The sequence below is a fragment of the Staurois parvus genome, unplaced genomic scaffold, assembly GCF_062004578.1.
Source record: "Staurois parvus isolate SC_StPar_1 unplaced genomic scaffold, SC_StPar_1.0 ptg000013l, whole genome shotgun sequence".
Taxonomy (NCBI): Eukaryota; Metazoa; Chordata; class Amphibia; order Anura; family Ranidae; genus Staurois; species Staurois parvus.
The window spans coordinates 11,846,779-11,866,624 of NW_028317809.1; the positions used below are offsets into that span (position 1 = coordinate 11,846,779).

The following is a 19,846-nucleotide window of genomic DNA, read 5'->3' on the forward strand; positions in this document are numbered from 1 at the left end:
CCAAACACAGTGTGTTTGCACAGTTACCAAATTAGGACCTGCCATCTGTGTTCATACAGCAGCTGCATCCTCATAGAGTTACAGACAGCTCCAGCCGCACAAACACCCTGCTATTCACACTGTATAGGCCAGAGAACCTGTGTGAATTAGCTCTTTTTTTAATTATTTTTTGCAATTCTTTAAAATTATTTTTTACTTTTCTTTTTAATGATTTTTTTACAACTTGTAACTTGTAAAAATTATTTTTTACAATGTTTAAAATATTTTTTTTTTACAATTTTTAACCATTAGCCGCCCGGCCTATAGCCGTTTGGCGGCTGCAAAAATGCTTCAGCTTTCCGGGTGCACGCCATTTGGCGTGCTCCCGCAGTGGCGCGATCTGTCACCGGCCGTGTACCTTGGACACGGCCGATGACAGATCTGAGTACCGTCCCCCGTTGCCGGTACCATGTGACCTGCTGTGACCAAACACAGCAGGTCACATGACAGTTGTATACAATGGATGGCTTAATGCATGCCATCCATTGTATACTAGTGCCTAGCTGTGAATGGTCACAGCAGGTCACAGCAGGTCACATGCACATGTCATGTGATTAGCTGTGGCCAAATCACAGCTAAGCACAAAAAAAAAAAAAAAAAAACCTGAATGAATTGATTTCATTCAGGTAAATGCTTGCTTATAGCAAAGTAATTCTTTGCTATAAGCAAATTGTGTAAAAAAAAAAAAAAAAAATGATCACTTACCCAAAGTAGTACAATGTTACTATGGTAACATTTTACTACTTTGTTCATAGTAAAATATGAAAAAGAAATCTTTAAAAAAATACAAAAACATTTAATAAAAAATTAAAAAAAATAAAAAAAAAATAAAAAAAATATATATATATATTTTTCATACTGTCACCAGTCAGTGTCCCTGTTCACCGCCATGCCAGTTATATGATGACGCTGTACTGCACTGGTGACAGTATGTACAAAAAAAAAAAAAATAGTGAAAATAATTTTTTTAATTTTTTAATTTTCCGAAAAATTATGACAAAAAAAATACAACTTCAAAAAACTCGCCATTCCTCTTATGAAGTACGTCCAACTGTCTACTGTGCAAAAAGGGGTCATTTGGGGGATATCTGTACTATTCTGACATTCTTGGACCTCAAGAAATTAGATTGGCTGTCAGTACTTCCGGATTGATCAATATTCAGATCTATACCATAGTTTGTGAACTCTATAACTTTCCTACAGACTAAATAATACATCCTAATTTGGGTTATTTTCACCAAAGACATGTAGCAGAATACATCTTGGCCTAAATTTATGAAGAACAATTATTTATTTGTAAATTTTTATAACAGAAACAAAGAAAAATGTGGGTTTTTTTCAAAATTTTTGGTCTTTTTTTGTTAATTTAGCAAAAAATAAAAACCCAGTGGTGATTAAATACCACCAAAAGAAAGCTCTAGTTGTGTGAAGACACAGATTCTCGGATTCCTTTCTCTGCAGCTTCTGAAGATAAATGAAAAGGAGACAGACGCTTCTGTTTATTCATAAACTGAAGCATAGTAAACACAGTTTAGTATGATTCAATTATGAATGAACAGAGTGAGCGAGCAGCACCAATCACTAACTTTGTCCATTCAGAAAAGGAAAAGTAAATTACATATTTACCGTCCACTTCCACCGCTCTCCATCCTGACACATCCCCCTGTGATGCTACAGGAGGTGGCCCCAGGCACACGGGGGGGAATCAGATGTGGGCAGGACAGGGAGGGGGATCGGTTTGGAGGGGAACAATTACAGAAGGATGCCCTGTGTCTCTCCCTGTAGCAACTAAAAACTGGTAGGAGAGAACCGGCTTTCAGCTGCTGTAGACACAGCGCATCCTTTTGTAATTGCCCCCTGCCCTGCCACACCAATTTTCCCTGCTGTCCGGGCCCCCCTGTATGCCTGGGCGCCCTACAGAAGGACTGATGGTATCCCCCTATTTGTGGCCCTGGAGGTCAGGGATGGCTACTTTCAAAGCTCTTTTAGTGCTTGTTAAGAATATGTGAATAGTATAAAGGCTAAGTCCACCTTTAAAAACAAATAAATACACATAATTTTAAAAAAATATGCATTAATTATTTTTTTTCACAGGAGACTGCAAAGCCTGCAGGCTCCTGCAGACCTTTTCTCCGGTTCTCTGTCCATAAGGAGGTATGGGTTTTTACTTGGATTGCTGGAGGAAGTGTCAATAGACTATAAGTATGCTGATCACCACGTGCATGTTCCATTGAGAACTATAAGTCTTTCTGCCACAGTGGCAGGCAGGGTTTGTAGCTCATTCATTCACAAATCTCTGAGAATGAATGATATCGCTGTGCGGGTACAAGTTAACAAGTGTACAAGTTAACATGGACAGCAGTCGTGTTTGTATACATCACCAGGGTTTCTCCATGGTGTTGCATTTTATATATCATGTCATGGTTAATAGGCAACCTCACCCCATTCAAGTCATTCAGACCATGCCGCAACTGCATCAAACATAAAAGAAATATGTCACCAGCACACTGACAAGTTTGTTTCAAAGTGCAAAGCGCTATATTCTTGTATAATCTCACAAAAAAGCAACATTTTGGGACCATGTAGGGACACTTTCTCAGGTATGTGTGGTCACATGCGTTGTCCTGAAACATTGCTTTTTTGTGGCCATATAAGAATAAAGAAGTTTGCAACAAACTGACGACATAATTCATCCATGTTGTATACTGTGACCAGTTAGGAGTCCTTGCAACGCTCTTTAATCACATGGTTGATTTCAGTATGGTGTGCAAGAGGAATATGCCACACAAAACAATTGCATCTAAGGCGTGTAGTTGCAGCGTGTTCTGGCTTGATTTCAATGTAAAATTCCACAATTTCCAATGTAAAAAAGGAGCAGGCATTCTGAAGTTGGAATATCACCCTGTATGCTGTTAAACTGCCTCTGAAAAGTAAACCACCACTAATCAATTTCCAGATTTGTCTACAAACTTTCCGGATGAGTGAACAAAACCATAACATCAATAATTGACATAGTCTTGGGCACTGGTGCATTGTACCTTGCTGCATGTTCCAGGCTAGTGATTCAGAATGTAATGAAGCCATAGAGGTTGACAGATTTTATATATACTGTGTATATATATATATATATATATATATATATATATATATAAAACTTTTTTTTTCATTGCAGAATGTGGAAGTCGTCCTGGTCTAACAAAACCAAACAAGATAGTTGGTGGATTTGATGCTGTCAAAGGGGAAGTCCCATGGCAGGCCAGTCTGAAGGAAGGCCCACATCACTTTTGTGGAGCAACAATAATTGGAGATCGGTGGTTGGTGTCTGCTGCTCATTGCTTCAACCAGTATGTACCCTGATTAAAGTCAAGTTTATGTTGGAGCATCTAAATAGTGTAACAAAGTGTTTGTTAATCATGTGAAAATAAATTTCTGGCAGTAATTCTCATTGCAATAATAAAAAAAACTAATACATATATGTATCATATTAGTTAGTGTTTACTTCCTGTTCCTTAAAGCGGAGCTCCACCCAAAAGGGGAAGTTAATGCTTTGGCCCCCACTCCCCATTAAGGATTGGCACCTTTGAGGAGCGGGTAGCCGAATTTGACAGGTACCGGCTCCCACTTCCGCTGTGATCGCCAAGGCAATCGGAAGCGGAAGTTGTCATCACCCCCTTCCTCCCTGTAGTTTCCTAGGACACGTGACAGGTCCCAGAAGACTATGGGGCTATTCACAAAGTGCAGCGCTTCTCAGGCATGCTCAGTGGGCACCTGTGAAGCTGCAAGCTGTCACAGCCGGGTGCTCACACTAAAGATGTCGGCGCCAGGGAGAGAAGATGGCCGGTGAAATCAGCGGTGGAGAGGACACCACTGGATCAAGGGACAGGTTAGGTTACTGTATTTTAAAGGTCAGCAGCTACAGTTTTTGTAGCTGCTAACTTATATTTTTTTTTTTCAACTGGAACTCCACTTTAAGTTTTATTTTTAATTCTTTGGAGTTGCATGACACACAAGTGGTATATCTTCCCCGCTTGGAACTTAATAATTAGTGTCCACTTTCAACTCTTAAAGCGGAACTTAACTGTGCCACAAACTGAAAACATATATAATTCATTTTTAATATTCGCATCAAATTCACTCATCCATTTATGTCTCCATGCTTTATTTTGCTGAGAAATCACGTTAACAAAAACCCCTAGCATTTTTAGCCACAACCATTTTGAGTAAGGGCAGATGATTCATGTAGCATTTACTTCCTGCAATCCATCTGCCCATAGTTCAGGCATGCAGGCAGCACTGTGTGCTTAGCTGAGAAAACCCCTCCTCCCCTCCTCCAGATGAAAGAAAAAAAATACCCATGAAGACCCCTGGGATGCATGACATCATTTTCGCCTATGCCAGAAAGCAGGAAGCAACTGATGAAAAGTAAAAACATTTTTTAAACAAGTAAATACATATAGCACCCTCCTAGATAGGTGCTAGGATAAGTAGTAGGTTATAGTTGATTCCTCTGCTTAACATGAAAACTGTTAGGAAGATCTAATTTGGCTGCAATTGTTTTAGTAGTGCTTGCTCAATGTCTTCAAGTACTGCTGGTTCTGCCCCTTGCTTTCTCAGTATCCACGTAAACTAGGAAGGTTCTGGATATATAGGTGGAACTCATGCAAAACACAGTAAGAATATTAATGCCACTCCAGCCAGTCTCAGGGAGTGCAGCCCTGAAGGATGCTGGGAGAGGGTATTTAGTCTTGGGGCATACTGAGCTCTTGGTCATTCCTGGTGAGGATTGCACCAGCCTGGGAGAAGGCATGCTGCCTCCCCAGGCACCTGCTGCCATGTGGTCTCAGTTGGGCGACCTGAGAGCCTGATGTAAGAGAGAGAGTGATCTTGGTTCTTCAGAAAGCTGACTGAGGGGAGCTGTCTGTCAAAGTTCTGTCTGGTATTACTGGAGGGCATCGCTTGGAAGATTGGAAGGAGATTACCATTCTGTCCTTGGGCCTTGTAAGTATAGACATTGTGTGATCTTGGGGACTCTGCGTGCTTTGCTAACCCTCTGGTGCTCTATAGTCAGCATGGGTCTGAAAAAGGGGACATCAGCTGGTGTCCTGAAGAGCACTGTTATTTTTAACGCCTTTCAGACATTGGAACTTTGCTCCAGGTTGTTATTTAAGGAAGTTTTGTCCTCAACTGTAACTAGTTCTATTCCTGGAATGTTCTACTAAATTCCCCATCCCTACCCAAGTTCTCCATTAATAAAACTACAACAACAACAACCCCTAGACTGATCATTGGAGACAATGAGCGAAAGTGTGTGTGTGTCTGACTACGGCGAAGTTTAGGGAAGACCTGGACATCACTACAGTGGCTCCTACTGGGTATGGCCACATATACTGTAATCTACTTTCTTATCTAAATATTCAGGCTAGCAGCATAAGGATTACAAATAGGTAATGTTGATTGAGATATTTGTGTTCTACTTTAAATCCCAGGCATTGGCCCACACACACACACACGCACATACACACACTGTGCTTAGCAGTTCTTGTGTAGGTGTACAACACATTTTAAGAATGAAACTCTACACCACCTGTAGGATTTTCAGTGAGTAAATTAATTAATTTATAAAATGCTAATAACATACACAGTGTATTTGCTCTCCTGCACTGCAATAAGCTGTCTAGTGAACCTATCAAGCATGGCTGTACTAATCCTGTATCTAATTCACACACCCTATCAAAGTGAAGCTCCACCCAAAAGGGGAAGTTCTGCTTTAAGGACTGCTCCCCACTAAGGGTTTGCACCTTTGGGGAGGCGGGGGGGAGCAGGTACCCGAATTTGACAGGTACCCGCTCCCACTTCCGGTCTGATCGCCAAGGCAATCGGAAGCTGAAGGTGTCCTCCCTCCCTCCCTGTATTCTTTTGGGACACATGACAGGTCCCGGAAGACTACAGGACCATTCATGAAGCGCAGCGCTACTCACGCATGTGCAGTGGGTACCCGGCTGTGAAGCCACAAGCTGTCACAGCTAGGTGCCCACACTGAAGATGCCGGCCTCCTGGAATACAGGACGGCCAGTGAAACGGGCTGCAGGAGACATACCGTGGGACCGAGGGACAGGTAAGTGGCTGTTTTTTAAAAGTCAGCAGCTACAGTTTTTGTAGCTGCTGACTTTTATTTTTTGACAGGGTGAGTGGAACTCCGCTTTAAGTTGTATATATTGAACATTATGGTGTTGGGCTATTACTTCATCTCTAGCAGATAACCAAATCCAATTGAATCCTCTCTATATAATACTAAGAAATATTTTGTGTAAATATACATCCATGTACATATAAAGCAATAGTTTAAAAATAAAGTGTTCTTTGCCAATCCCTCTCTAGTTAATAATTAGCATGCCTTGTTTTCAGATTTTCAAGTAGAAACTTCAGTGTGTTAAAGCTGAAATGTAGGCATGGTTGCTTGCATACTTTAGAAGACTTGTAGTGCCGCTCAAAGCTTGAGGCATGTAGTGTTTCCCCACTGGTGGGGGAACTGGTGTCGACTATCACTGATCCAGAAGTGCAAATATGAGAAGTTTAGGACATGGCTCACCCAGCCTGATGCATGTAAATGAGTGTGTTGGCCTCAGCCAGCACAGCTCCAGTGGCCGCTGGCTACTTTTTTTGCATAGGTACATTAGTCCAGCTTGGTCCAGTGTAAGTGTGCATGTACCATACCTGATTGATCCATGTGGAAGCTGGAAATCACTATAGTAGGCACTTCTACTATAATGATCTCCACTAGCTTCCAAGTCCTGCGCTGAGCGGCTGCTCTTCTGCAAAACGAATACAGAGAGTTGCAGGGGGTTTCTCAGTGAATGCAAAGTGTTCTCAAATTGGCACCCATGCCTAGCCAGTGACCTCCTGTGCTCAGTTGCTGGTCTTGGGACCTGGAAGCCAGTGGAGATCACTGTAGTAGTAGTGTCTACTAGAGTGATTTCTAGCTTCCACAGAGGCTGGCCAGGTCTGGCATACCCACCTGGACCAATGTAACTATGCAAAAACACTATATATAAACTTATTTTTAACTTTTAAAGTTTTAAAAGATCTTAACATATAACTTAACTTTTAAACTAGAGAACCAGAAAACATGACTTGAAAAGACCACTATTAGTAATCCTTTGTCTACCACTGGTTTCTTCAGAACTAAACTGGACCAAGTTACTGCCCATATGGGTTCCACCGCACTTAATGGAGCTGACAGCATGGCTGTGAAAATCAATTTCAAAAGGGTGATCCAGCATCCTCACTTTAATCCACTGACCTTGGACTTTGATGTGGCTGTAGTGGAGCTATCAAGCCCTTTGACGTTTAATAAGTATGTACAGCCTGTTTGCCTTCCATCAGCTCTACAGAAGTTTCCAGCTGGTTGGAAATGCATGATCTCTGGATGGGGCAACATCAAAGAAGGCAATGGTATGTATATTGTAAACACTTGAAAATTATATGGGGAATGTTTTGGTCTAAAAAAGGGCAATGTGTCTTTTTATATACATGCCAAGCCCTCTTTTGATGCTAGGGCTTTTCTGTTGTGTATCTGATCTGTTTTTTATTTGATTTCCAGAAATGTTTTTTTTTTATTGTACGTCAAATTTCATGTTAAAGATCAGAGAAAGCATCTTTGTTCTCTTCAACAATAGGATTTACAACGCTTATCTTTTGTACAGTGTCCAAGCCAGAGGTTTTGCAAAAAGCCTCCGTGGGGATAATAGACCAGAAAATTTGCAGTGTCCTCTATAACTTTTCCATTACTGAACGGATGATTTGTGCAGGTTTCCTTGATGGTAAAGTGGATTCTTGTCAGGTAAGACTAAATTGCAAATCAAGAAAAATGCCTGCACTCTACCTTCTCTACTGACTCCGTTTATTTTTTAAAGGGCGATTCTGGGGGACCCTTGGCATGTGAAGAGAGCCCAGGTGTTTTCTTCTTGGCAGGCATTGTAAGCTGGGGTATTGGATGTGCCCAGGCGAAAAAGCCAGGGGTTTATAGCAGAGTTACCAAACTCAAGGACTGGATACTGGACACAGTGGCTCCTGTACTGAGGACTACCGATAGCGGTATGAATCTTCCAAAGTCCTCTGTTCCTTCAACAACTCCCATGACTACCACAAGGGCATCCACTATCCAACCACCAACTTCCCCTGGTCGCAGGACAACAACGGTATCTAGGACTACAATGTCTCAAACAAAAAGTACAAGAAGCACTCCAAAATCAACAACTAAAAATACAACCAAAAGGACAACTACTGCAAGGACTAGCACTACATCATCAAGGATCACTGAGCCACCCAGACCCACGCAAAGACCAGGTGAGGTAAAGAATAAAACATTTAAATAGTCTAAAAATGATTTAGGTTGGGTTCCTGCAGTCCCAGTTGAGCAAAACACAGACACTATGGATAGTACATCACACATTAATATATGTTGCAGCAGTTTATTCATTTTGAATTAAATAAATAAACACACCTTACCCACTTTCAGGAATGTAATGCCTGCTAGAGAGCTGTTAGTTTGCCTGAGTGCATAGAGGGTGCAATTTGAAATGAAATAACTGGAAAGGTAAGAAATATTTGTAAACAATTTAGGTATGGTGTGTGAATGGGAACACATAACAAACATATAATGGGGGGTTCCTAAATTTGACCTTAAAGGGTAAAATAAAATTTAAGCTACAGTCCACACTGGTTTGCTGCAGTAATGTATATTAAGTGCACCTGTGCGCTGGCATGTGATGGTACTGCCCACTGAACATGACAGGGGGTATGATTTTGGCACAACCATGAAGCAAAGCATTGTGAACGCAGCATGTCTATGTAATGCTTGCCCCCTTAAGGGCTGCTGGATTTGATAGGTCCCCCTAAGCTCTGCATGGCCAGACAACATGCATTTTCCACATCTTCACACATAGTATAAAACAGTCATCGAGCTTGTTTTAGTTGTTTGTATTAGGGGTTAGCAATTTGAATGGGGTCTAGGAGTATATGGGATACCCAAGGAACTGTAAAACTTGAGTACAAACGTCTTAGCAAATTTTACACTGTACAAAAATGTGGATCAGAAATAAATAGCACTGTCTTTTTAAGGAGCACTGAAGTCTCCTTGATGTACCTCCTCAGACCCCAGATGAATCCTTCCTCCTTCACCCGGCTACACTGAGTATATCCCTGGTCAAGGGATTCCAGAATCTGCCAAATAAGTAGTTCTAGGACCTAGGTGGGTCTTGCATTTGACTGCCCTCTCCCTTTATCTGTCTCACGGGGTGTAAAAGTACTCACACTATCCTGTCCTATAGGCTTGGTGGGTGTGACGGGAGTCACTTTGGGTAGGGGGCCCATGGAACCCAGCTCACTTTGGAGAGGTGGGGAGACCCCTGTCTCAGCTCCCCATATCCCTATTAGGTGTAAATCACCCTGTGCCTGTTAGGGGTACAGGGTGATCTGTCCTAATATTGGGGTGGGGGGTTGTTGATTGTTTAATGCCATGTGGTTGCATCCCATTGTTCTATTGTGTGTCTTGCTTGGGAGCAAACTATTATGGAATGTATGTGTTTGTGTATTGGCTTGGTGGGGGGTGTCTCCAGCAGCCTCCCTCTGATGGGACTGTCTGTTGGTGTGTCTCTTGTTACTAAAGGTAGATTGCCCCGCCCTGTGTCATTATGCAGGGAGGGGGGATTGTCCCCTTGAATGTATATATCTTGTATCTGTGTTAAAATAAACTAGTCTATTTCCTGGTTTACTTCAAATCTGTGGTGTCTGTGTCGGTGTTTGGGCGGGGAAGCGGTATTATACTCTGCACAGGCTGCGACGGTTCCATTACAGTGGGTGATAGCTGCGTTCAGGTCTTACCCTGGGCTGGCTTCTTCCCAGCTGACAGGCTGTCCTCCCCAGGAGACTTGGCACAGTGGAGATCCGCCTGTCCAGTAATCTAATCAGCCTGTAGGTAGGCTCTCCTCCCTGGGGCCCCTTCCCAGGCTCCACTCCAGCATTTTCCTTCAGTCCATCTTCTACCCGACTCCAACTACTCTACTGCACAGGCTTTCTCACATGTAAGGGTTGCTCTTAGCCACCATGCCCAGCCTCCTGCCTGGAGGTTGGCCAAGTTCCCTTAAAGTGTTACTAAACCCAGGACCATACATTCACCATAGTACACACAACATGGAAATGCAATTAATTTTTTTAATATAAACTGCTAAATACCTTTTCTCATCAACAGTTAGTCTTGTGACTTTAATCAGTGTCCAGCAGAACACTAGTTAAAGCTTGTAGGAGGAGTTTTCATTCCCCCCTGATTGTCATATGAGGCTGCATAACCCCTGACCCTCTGGCTGGACAGCGCTGATTGGCCCTGTGCTGACCACACGCACTCTCTCAAGAAAAAAAAAAATCTAAAGCAATAAATACCAAACTGAGCATGTGCAGCTTGCCCCCAAGGCTCTGTTCTATCACGAGATGGACTGGGGACAGTAGAAGAAGGGGAGGAACAGAGAAGACAAGATCAAACAACCTTTTTACACAATGTGGAGGATTAACCCCTAAAGTTCCACAGTGAGTATAACAAGCATACTTTACTGCATATACAGTACAGACTGATTTTAATGTTGTGGGTTTAGTAACACATTAAACATTAAATCTAGGCCTCCTCCTCTCCTCCAGAAAGTTCCAGAAGTTTCTGGAAGGATTGGAGGGCCCCAGAAGCCCTGACCAGTACAGCCTCCCAGCCTCACTCCTCACTCCCAGGCCTCTAACTAAAAAACAAATCCTATCTACCTAGAGGGTGCTACATGTATATCCCCATCCAGCCTCTGTGCTAGGTTATGAGGCTTTCGGGTGGCAAAAACTGTGGTCCAACCTCCTATTTTTGCTGCCTGCCTGGCTGCAATTGTGAACAAGACCATATAATAAGATCTAAATGTTTTTGTACACCTTTATTTCAAAATGTTTTTTAAAAAAAATTGTGTTTTATTCATAGAGGTGTTGTGGAGACCTTTACCCACATTGTTCAGTTCATTCTTTAACTTTATTCTCTTTAAATAGACTTTGCTGTCTATTTTTTACTGGGAAAGTGTTCCTAGGAAGCTTCTACGATTGTAATAGTTGTATTGCCTGTTGTTATTTGCTCTGTGCATGTGCATACCTGTTATTATTTATCTCACATTCATTCAGTAAACCTCAAGTTACACATTTCTGTTTGTCTGATCATTTGGCTGATACCTATACATTACTGAGGTGTGCAAAGAAGCAAGAGCTAATGGTGGAGGTGATGATGAGACAGAGAATGGGGCCACATAGGGGGCAGTTAGGCCTAGTTTAGGCTTTTGTTTTGGAGAAGGGGGTGGGGGGGTGGGGGAACGTGTGGTTGAGTCACATTTTTACCACCGCTAGCTACTCACTCTTAAGCTGCGGAGGTGGGGAGGGTGTACATATGCCGTGGTTGGGATACTTAGAATCATTCTGCAGCATAAATTATCCCTGTAGTGTCATTCAGTGGACAGAACTGAATGGGCGCACCATGCTATGGTGTGGGGCTTCAAGGGGTAGAAACAGGCAGTAAGGAGGTAATATAACAACTCCTTACCACTTGTCAAATGCCCTCTGAACAGTGAAACCACTCTTCATAGGGCAACACAAGTGTAAACAAGGTCTAAAGGAGCTGATATACATAGGGTGGGAGGGATGAAAAATAATGGTGGGAACAGATTCAACCAGTTGCAATAATGGGTGTATAAAGCTTCATTAAAGTATCTTTAGCATACCTCATATACAGTGTCTCACAGAAGTGAGTACACCCCTCACATTTTTGTAAATATTTTATTCTATCTTTTCATGTAACAACACTGAAGAAATGACACTTTGCTACAATGTAAAGTAGTGAGTGTACAGCTTGATTAACAATGTACATTTGCTGTCCTCTCAAAATAACTCAACACACAGCCATTAATGGCTAACCTCTGGCAATAAAAGTGAGTACACCCTAAGTGAAAATGTCCAAATTGGGCCCAAAGTGTCCATATTTTGTATGGCCACCATTATTTTCCAGCACTGCCTTAACCTTCTTGGGCATGGAGTTCACCAGAGCTACACAGGTTGCCACTGGAGTCCTCTTCCACTCCTCCATGACAACATCACGGAGCTGGTGGATGTTGGAATACTGCCCTGCGGCCCAGTCTCCAAAGGGAGGGGGTCATGCTCTGCTTCAGTATGTCACAGTACATGTTGGCATTCATGGTTCCCCCAATGAACTGTAGCTCCCCAGTGCCGGCAGCACTCATGCAGCCCCAGACCATGACATTCCCACCAGCATGCTTGACTATAGGCAAGACACACTTGTCTTTGTACTCCTCACCTGGTTGCCGCCACACATGCTTGACACCATCTGAACCGGCCGAATCACTAGCCTACTGGACGACATATTGGATTGGATGTCATTCCACTTCCTCAAATTAAACCTTTCCAAAACTGAGCTCCTAGTTTTTCCCCCAGTCTGCGCCCCCCCCCCCCCGACTTCTCCATCACGACCAATAATGCCACCATTAGTCCCACCCCGCAAGCCAGAGTAATAGGTGTCATCCTAGACTCCAATCTGTCCTTCCAGCCCCAGGTCCAATCACTGACAAACTCATGTAGACTTCACTCCGCAACATCTCCAAAATACGTCTGTTCCTAACCCTGGAAACTACTAAGCAACTCATTCACTCCCTTATCATATCACGACTTGACTACTGCAACTCCCTCCTCACTGGCTTACCTCACCACAGGCTAGCCCCACTTCAGTCTATCCTGAACACTGCTGCCAGACTCATCCACCTTACTAACCGCTCCGTATCCGCCACCCCCCTCTGCGAATCCCTCCACTGGCTTCCGATTGCCCAACGGATAAAATTCAAAATGCTCACCTTGACGTACAAAGCTGTCCATAACACTGCCCCAAACTACATCACCGACCTGATATCCAAATACCACCCAAAACGTACTCTCCGCTCCTCACAAGACCTCCTACTCTCTAGTTCCCTGGTCTCCTCCTCCCATGCCCGTCTTCAGGACTTCTCCAGGGCTTCCTCCATCCTCTGGAACTCCCTACCCCAATCCATCAGACTATCACCTACCCTCCTCACCTTTAGGCGCTCCCTGAAAATTCATCTCTTCAGGGAAGCCTACCCCACCCTCAGCTAATTGCCGATCTCCCCCACTCTTCCTACCACTCTATCCCCCACAGCTATTTCCTCCTGTACCACTATCCCCTCCCTCCTAGATTGTAAGCTCCAAGGAGCAGGGACCTCGAACCCCTCGTATATCAAATTGTATTGTTACTGTACTGCCTCGTGTACTGTCACCCATTGTAATGTACAGCGCTGAGCAAACTGTTGGCGCTATATAAATACTGTATAATAATAATAATAAGTTTATCTTGGTCTCATCAGACCACAGTACATGGTTCCAGTAATCCATGTCCTTAGTCTGCTTGTCTTCAGCAAACTGCTTGCGGGCTTTCTTATGCATCATCTTTAGAAGAGGCTTCCTTCTGGGATGAAAGCCATGCAGACCAATTTGATGCAGTGTGCGACGTATGGTCTGAGCACTGACAGGCTGACACCCACCCCTTCAACCTCTGCAGCAATGCTGGCAGTACTCATACGTCTATTTCCCAAAGACAACCTCTGGATAAGACGCTGAGCATGTGCACCCAACTTCTTTGGTCGACCATGACGAGGCCTTTTCTGAGTGGAACCTGTCCTGTTAAACTGCTGTAAGGTCTTGGCCACTGTGCTGCAGCTCAGTTTCAGGGTCTTGGCAAGCTTCTTATAGCCTAGGCCAGTGGTCGGCAAGCAGCGGATCGCGAGCCACATACGGCTCTTTACACACTCTAATGCGGCTCTTCTGTGTGCCGGGCGCCCGCTCCCCTCCCTCCTCTCGGGCTGCCGCCCCAAAAGTCATGACTCTGCAGCTAGCCCAGCAATGGGCAAACTACGGCCCGGCGGACCTTTTAATCCGGCCCGCGGAGCGTGGCAAACATTGGCTGTCAGGATGTAGGCGGGGCAGCATGACGAACTCCTCTCCTCTCACAGTCCGCCCTGAAGACCGGAACGGCGCGGGAACACGGCGAGAGGAACGCGCGGAGCAAAGGTAAGTGAATTGACACAATATGGGGAATGAATTACTATATGGGGGATGAATTACTATATGGGGGATGAATTACTATGGGGGATGAATTACTATATGGGGGATGAATTACTATATGAGGGACGAATTACTATGGGGGATGAATTACTATATGGGGGATGAATTACTATGGGGGATGAATTACTATATGGGGGAGGAATTACTATATGGGGGATGAATTACTATATGGGGGATGAATTACTATGGGGGATGAATTACTATATGGGGGATGAATTACTATGGGGGATGAATTACTATATGGGGGATGAATTACTATGGGGGATGAATTACTATATGGGGGATGAATTACTATGGGGGATGAATTACTATATGGGGGATGTATTACTATATGGGGGATGTATTTTCAGTTTTAAAAATGTGGCTCTCAAAATAAATTTCAATCGTGGTTTTGGCGAGATTTGGCTCAGTTGAAAAAAAAGGTTGCCCACCACTGGCCTAGGCCATCTTTATGTAGAGCAAAAATTCTTTTTTTCAGATCCTCAGAGAGTTCTTTGCCATAAGGTGCCATGCTAAATTTCCAGTGACCTGTATGAGAGAGTGAGAGCGATAACACCAAATTTAACACACCTACTCCCCATTCACACCTGAGTCCTAGTAACACTAATGAGTCACATGACACCGGGGAGGGAAAATGGCTAATTGGGCCCAATTTGGACATTTTCACTTAGGGGTGTACTCACTTTTGGTGCCAGCAGTTTAGACATTAATGGCTGTATGTTGAGTTATTTTGAGGGGACAGCAAATTTACACTGTTATACAAGCTGTACACTCACTACTTTACATTGTAGCAAAGTGTCATTTCTTCAGTGTTGTCTCATGAAAAGATAGAATCAAATATTTACACAAATGTGAGGGGTGAACTCACTTCTGGGAGATACTGTATACTGGTCTGCTTCACCCACCATATTCAGTGCAATCACTAAGAACCACTGTCAGTTTGATACGTGTATTGCTTTGGTATCGTAAGTAATGACAACATTTTTGCAGATCCAATAGACTCATAGCTGAAATGTAAGCATTGTTCTCGTTCAAAGTGGGTATATAGGTGCTGGACTTGAAGGATAAGTTCCCCTTTGGGAACATGGTACATGTTCCACCCGTTTTTAAGGTGGAACATGTAACATGTTCTCAATGCTGCAGTTGCTGCCCGATCCCCCCTCCCCTCCCTGTGACAGCAGTACAGCCTGTACAAGCTGTTACTTTTTAAAAACAGTGCAGCCATACGGAGCTGCACCCACACAGCTACATCATTCATTCACAGAACTCTGTGAATGAATGAACTACAGCCCACAGCCTTTCCGGATGTCAACTTGTAGTTCTCAATGAACTACCACAGCACTGTGGAGCTCCGTGGTAGTTAATTGATTCTTCCTGTCAGACTGTATCTGCTTGCCCTTACAGGATGTATGGACAAGCAGATATATTGACAGGTCTGCAGAAGACCTGCATGGCACCAGCGATCTGCTGAACTTTACAGGTTTCTGCAAAAAAAAAAAAAAAATGCACACATACCTGCAAACAAATGTGCATTTATTATTTTTTGTCAAAAGGTGAACTTATCCTTTAAGGAGATTCATGTTCATGTGACTGTCTCCATGATGTGAAAATGAGAGGAGTTGGACAGTGCAGAAAGAAAGGGTAGGTGTATTACCTGACCATACACCATATACATTTCATCCAGTTCCTGATGTAAGGTCAAATTCTATTAGCTGGTGGCACTGTTGCGCCTTTCCATCCAACATCCTACTGTTCCCACATGGAAGAAAAATAAATTTGAAATATATTTAAAAAAATATTCTTCCCAAATATATTGACATACAGTATATTTGAAATACTACAATTTTGGCCATTTTCAATATATATATATATATATATATATATATATATTTTTTTTTTTTTTAAATATATTATTCAGATGTTTTTAACATATAAGAAAGTAATTTTAACATATATTTTTACATACATTTGTAAATGCATTCCAAAAATGTAGATTTTTTTTATTTTGTATTTTTAAAGACATACAGTATATTTGAAATGTATGTTTAAAAATATGTTTCATATATGTCAATATATTTGGGAAGAATATTTTTAAAGTATATTTCAAACATATTTTTCTTTCATATGGGTTGTTTCGCACCCTCCTTTAGGCTGCTAGGCTAAATTTAGTTTTTGGCTTCACTGCAGTCAGTGGACCAGCAATTGATTGTTTTTTCCTGGTCAGCATTTCCAGGCTGGGTGTTTGATTTCTCCCACCTTCTTCTGGAAGAAGCTTACGAAATATAGGGCAGGGAGAGTCAAATGACCAGCATGAATATTTAAGATCCCTGGAAGGAGGTTAGGTGGCTAGGGAGATGATAAATGTTTGGCTTTTCCAGAGTGTTCTCTCCTCTGCTGGGAGGGTTCCAGTACTTCTGGGGCTACTACCCCTGGAGGCAGCTTTACTTAGCCAAGAATTGCAGTACAGGCTTCAGCAGGAGTTAGGCTGAGTGCCTGGAGAAGACTGCAGAAAAGGATTTTTGCTATAGTCTGGGCCTCAACAGAAGCTGGGCTGAGGGCCTGGGGAGGACTTGGTAAAGGATCAGTGCTGAGGGCCTGGGGAGTACTTGGTAAAGGATCAGTGCTGAGGGTCTGGGGAGGACTTGGTAAAGGATCAGTGCTGAGGGCCTGGGGAGGACTTGGTAAAGGATCAGTGCTGAGGGCCTGGGGAGGACTTGGTAAAGGATCAGTGCTAAGAGCCTGGGGAGGACTTGGTAAAGGATCAGTGCTAAGGGCCTGGGGAGGACTTGGTAAAGGATCAGTGCTAAGGGCCTGGGGAGGACTTGGTAAAGGATCAGTGCTGAGGGCCTGGGGAGGACTTGGTAAAGGATCAGTGCTGAGGGCCTGGGGAGAACTTGGTAAAGGATTAGTGCTGGGGGCACTGTCAGAAGGATCTGGAAGCTGAGTGGTGTACAGCTCCTAGGATACTGTAAGACCTGATTTGGAACTTTCATGTGTGACTGCAGATATGAGGATTAAGTGTGAAGATTGTGTTCCTATTGATAGCTATTAGCATTTTAGAATATCCTGTGACCCTTAAACCCCTCTCTAGTTCACGTTCCTATTCCTGTCAAGCAATAAATTCCAAAAAGACAATGTGTATGGAACTGTGCTTGTGACTTGCAACCTCTGAACTAGCAAGGGAAACCTAGGTACATCCTCAGCGTCCCCTTTGGCATTAAGTGCTATAACTGAACAATTGAAGGAGTGATTTTCTGCCTATAAAAATGTATATATGTAACTGGGATTGTAGTTAGGTGCTTGCGGCTACTCTGTCATTTGTAGGGTCATTGGCAGCACAGGAGGATTTTTCACTTCAATTTTCTGCTTAACGCCTTCAATTTTTAAATTGTAGGATGTTGGGTCTACTGCTGCAACAATGCCACCAACTAATAGAATTTGGCCTGTCATAGTGAAACGGAAATTTTTTTTTATCGCATAGTAAGGTTTACATGTAAAATATTGTATAAAGCAGATGGAGATTCCTCTATCTGGTGAAAGAAAAAAATGTATATGTGTATGGCTAGCTTAACACCTTCCCACCGGGCCTATAGCAGATTGACGGCAGGGACATTTGTCGTTGTGACTGGGCGTCATATGATGCTCACGCAGCAGTGGCGCGATCTGTCAACGGCTGTGTCCATGAGACACAGCCAATGACATATAACTACACCGGCCCATTGCAAGTGTCATGTGACCAATCACAGCAGATCACATGTCAATTGTATACAATGGATGGCTTCATGTCAGGGCATTCATTTTATACAATTAAGTTGTTAGGTGTGACTGGTCAAGGCAGTCACATGATACAGACAGGGCCAATCACAGCCCATCTGTATCATGTGATCAGCTTTGCCCAATCACAGCTAATCACAACAAAAGACTGAATGAATCAGTTTCATTCAGTAACAGATTGCAAATATTAATGAAATATATTGGTATTAGCAGGGCTTAAAATTTCTAGTCTAGACCTACTAACCAGGCACAAACCTTACTCTCCACCAGTTGCCGCAACCAACCTTGCACATGTCCGCCTCCAACCCCACCCCCGGCCCACCCCCAGCCCTGCCCCCAACCACACCACCTTAATGCTTATGAAATTACATTTTTCTTTAGAATAAAGAGTCCAAAATATAAAACTGTATACAGTAATGTATATCCCAGCTCCCCTGTACTCCATTATAGTGATATGACATGTATACAGTATGTATATCCCAGCTCCCCTGTACTCCATTATAGTGATATGACATGTACACAGTATGTATATCCCAGCTCCCCTGTACTCCATTATAGTGATAGGACATGTATACAGTAATGTATATCCCAGCTCCCCTGTACTCCATTATAGTGATATGACATGTACACAGTATGTATATCCCAGCTCCCCTGTACTCCATTATAGTGATATGACATGTATACAGTAATGTATATCCCAGCTCCCCTGTACTCCATTATAGTGATATGACATGTATACAGTAATGTATACCCCAGCTCCCCTGTACTCCATTATAGTGATATGACATGTACACAGTAATGTATATCCCAGCTCCCCTGTACTCCATTATAGTGATATGACATGTATACAGTAATGTATATCCCAGCTCCCCTGTACTCCATTATAGTGATGACATGTATACAGTAATGTATATCCCAGCTCCCCTGTACTCCATTATAGTGATGTGACATGTATACAGTAATGTATATCCCAGCTCCCCTGTACTCCATTATAGTGATGTGACATGTATACAGTAATGTATATCCCAGCTCCCCTGTACTCCATTATAGTGATGTGACATGTATACAGTAATGTATATCCCAGCTCCCCTGTACTCCATTATAGTGATATGACATGTATACAGTAATGTATATCCCAGCTCCCCTGTACTCCATTATAGTGATATGACATGTATACAGTAATGTATATCCCAGCTCCCCTGTACTCCATTATAGTGATATGACATGTATACAGTACTTACTCCTTGAATCCCCCGCGGCGGTGGAGAGGGTGTCTCCTCTAAGCTGAGGAGAGCGGACCTCTCCTACACCTGTCCCCTCAGCGGCGGTGCCGAAGAAGCCGGAACCTGGAAGTTGGAAACCGGAATTCGGCTTCACAATGAGGCTTGGAGCGCAGCTGCTCCATCATCTGTGTTCCCCGCTAGAGAATTTCTCCTCACATTTGGCGAGCAGCTTTTTCAAGCCCTGGTATTAGCAATCATAATGTGTTAAAAAAAAATCCTGATCACTTTCCCAGAGTAGTTCAATGTTACTATGGTAACATTGTATTGCTTTGGTCACAGTGTGCTGAAAAATAAAATAGTATAAAAAAAGACAAAATAATATATATATATGAAAAAAAAATACAAATTCAATTATTATTATTATTTTCACCAAAGAAATGTAGCAGAATACATTTTGACCTAAATTTATGAAGAAATATTATTTATTTGAAAAATTTTATAACAGAAAGTTATGTGCTCAGGTGTTTTTTGTTTTATTTAGCAAAAAATAAAAAACTCAGTGGTGATTAAATGCCACCACAAGAAAGCTCTATTTGTGT

The 19,846-nt window shown here is 42.8% G+C and overlaps 1 protein-coding gene across 1 annotated transcript in view; it reads left to right on the forward strand.

Annotated features, from left to right (window-relative positions):
• Positions 1 to 19,846, forward strand: part of TMPRSS9 (transmembrane serine protease 9) — a 102,530-nt gene that overhangs the window by 64,658 nt on the left and 18,026 nt on the right. The window contains exons 11-14 of the mRNA XM_089675681.1: positions 3,212 to 3,383; positions 7,220 to 7,491; positions 7,743 to 7,879; positions 7,953 to 8,385. Of these exons, the coding sequence (XP_089531807.1) occupies positions 3,212 to 3,383; positions 7,220 to 7,491; positions 7,743 to 7,879; positions 7,953 to 8,385 (1,014 nt within the window). The remainder of the gene's footprint in view (positions 1 to 3,211; positions 3,384 to 7,219; positions 7,492 to 7,742; positions 7,880 to 7,952; positions 8,386 to 19,846) is intronic.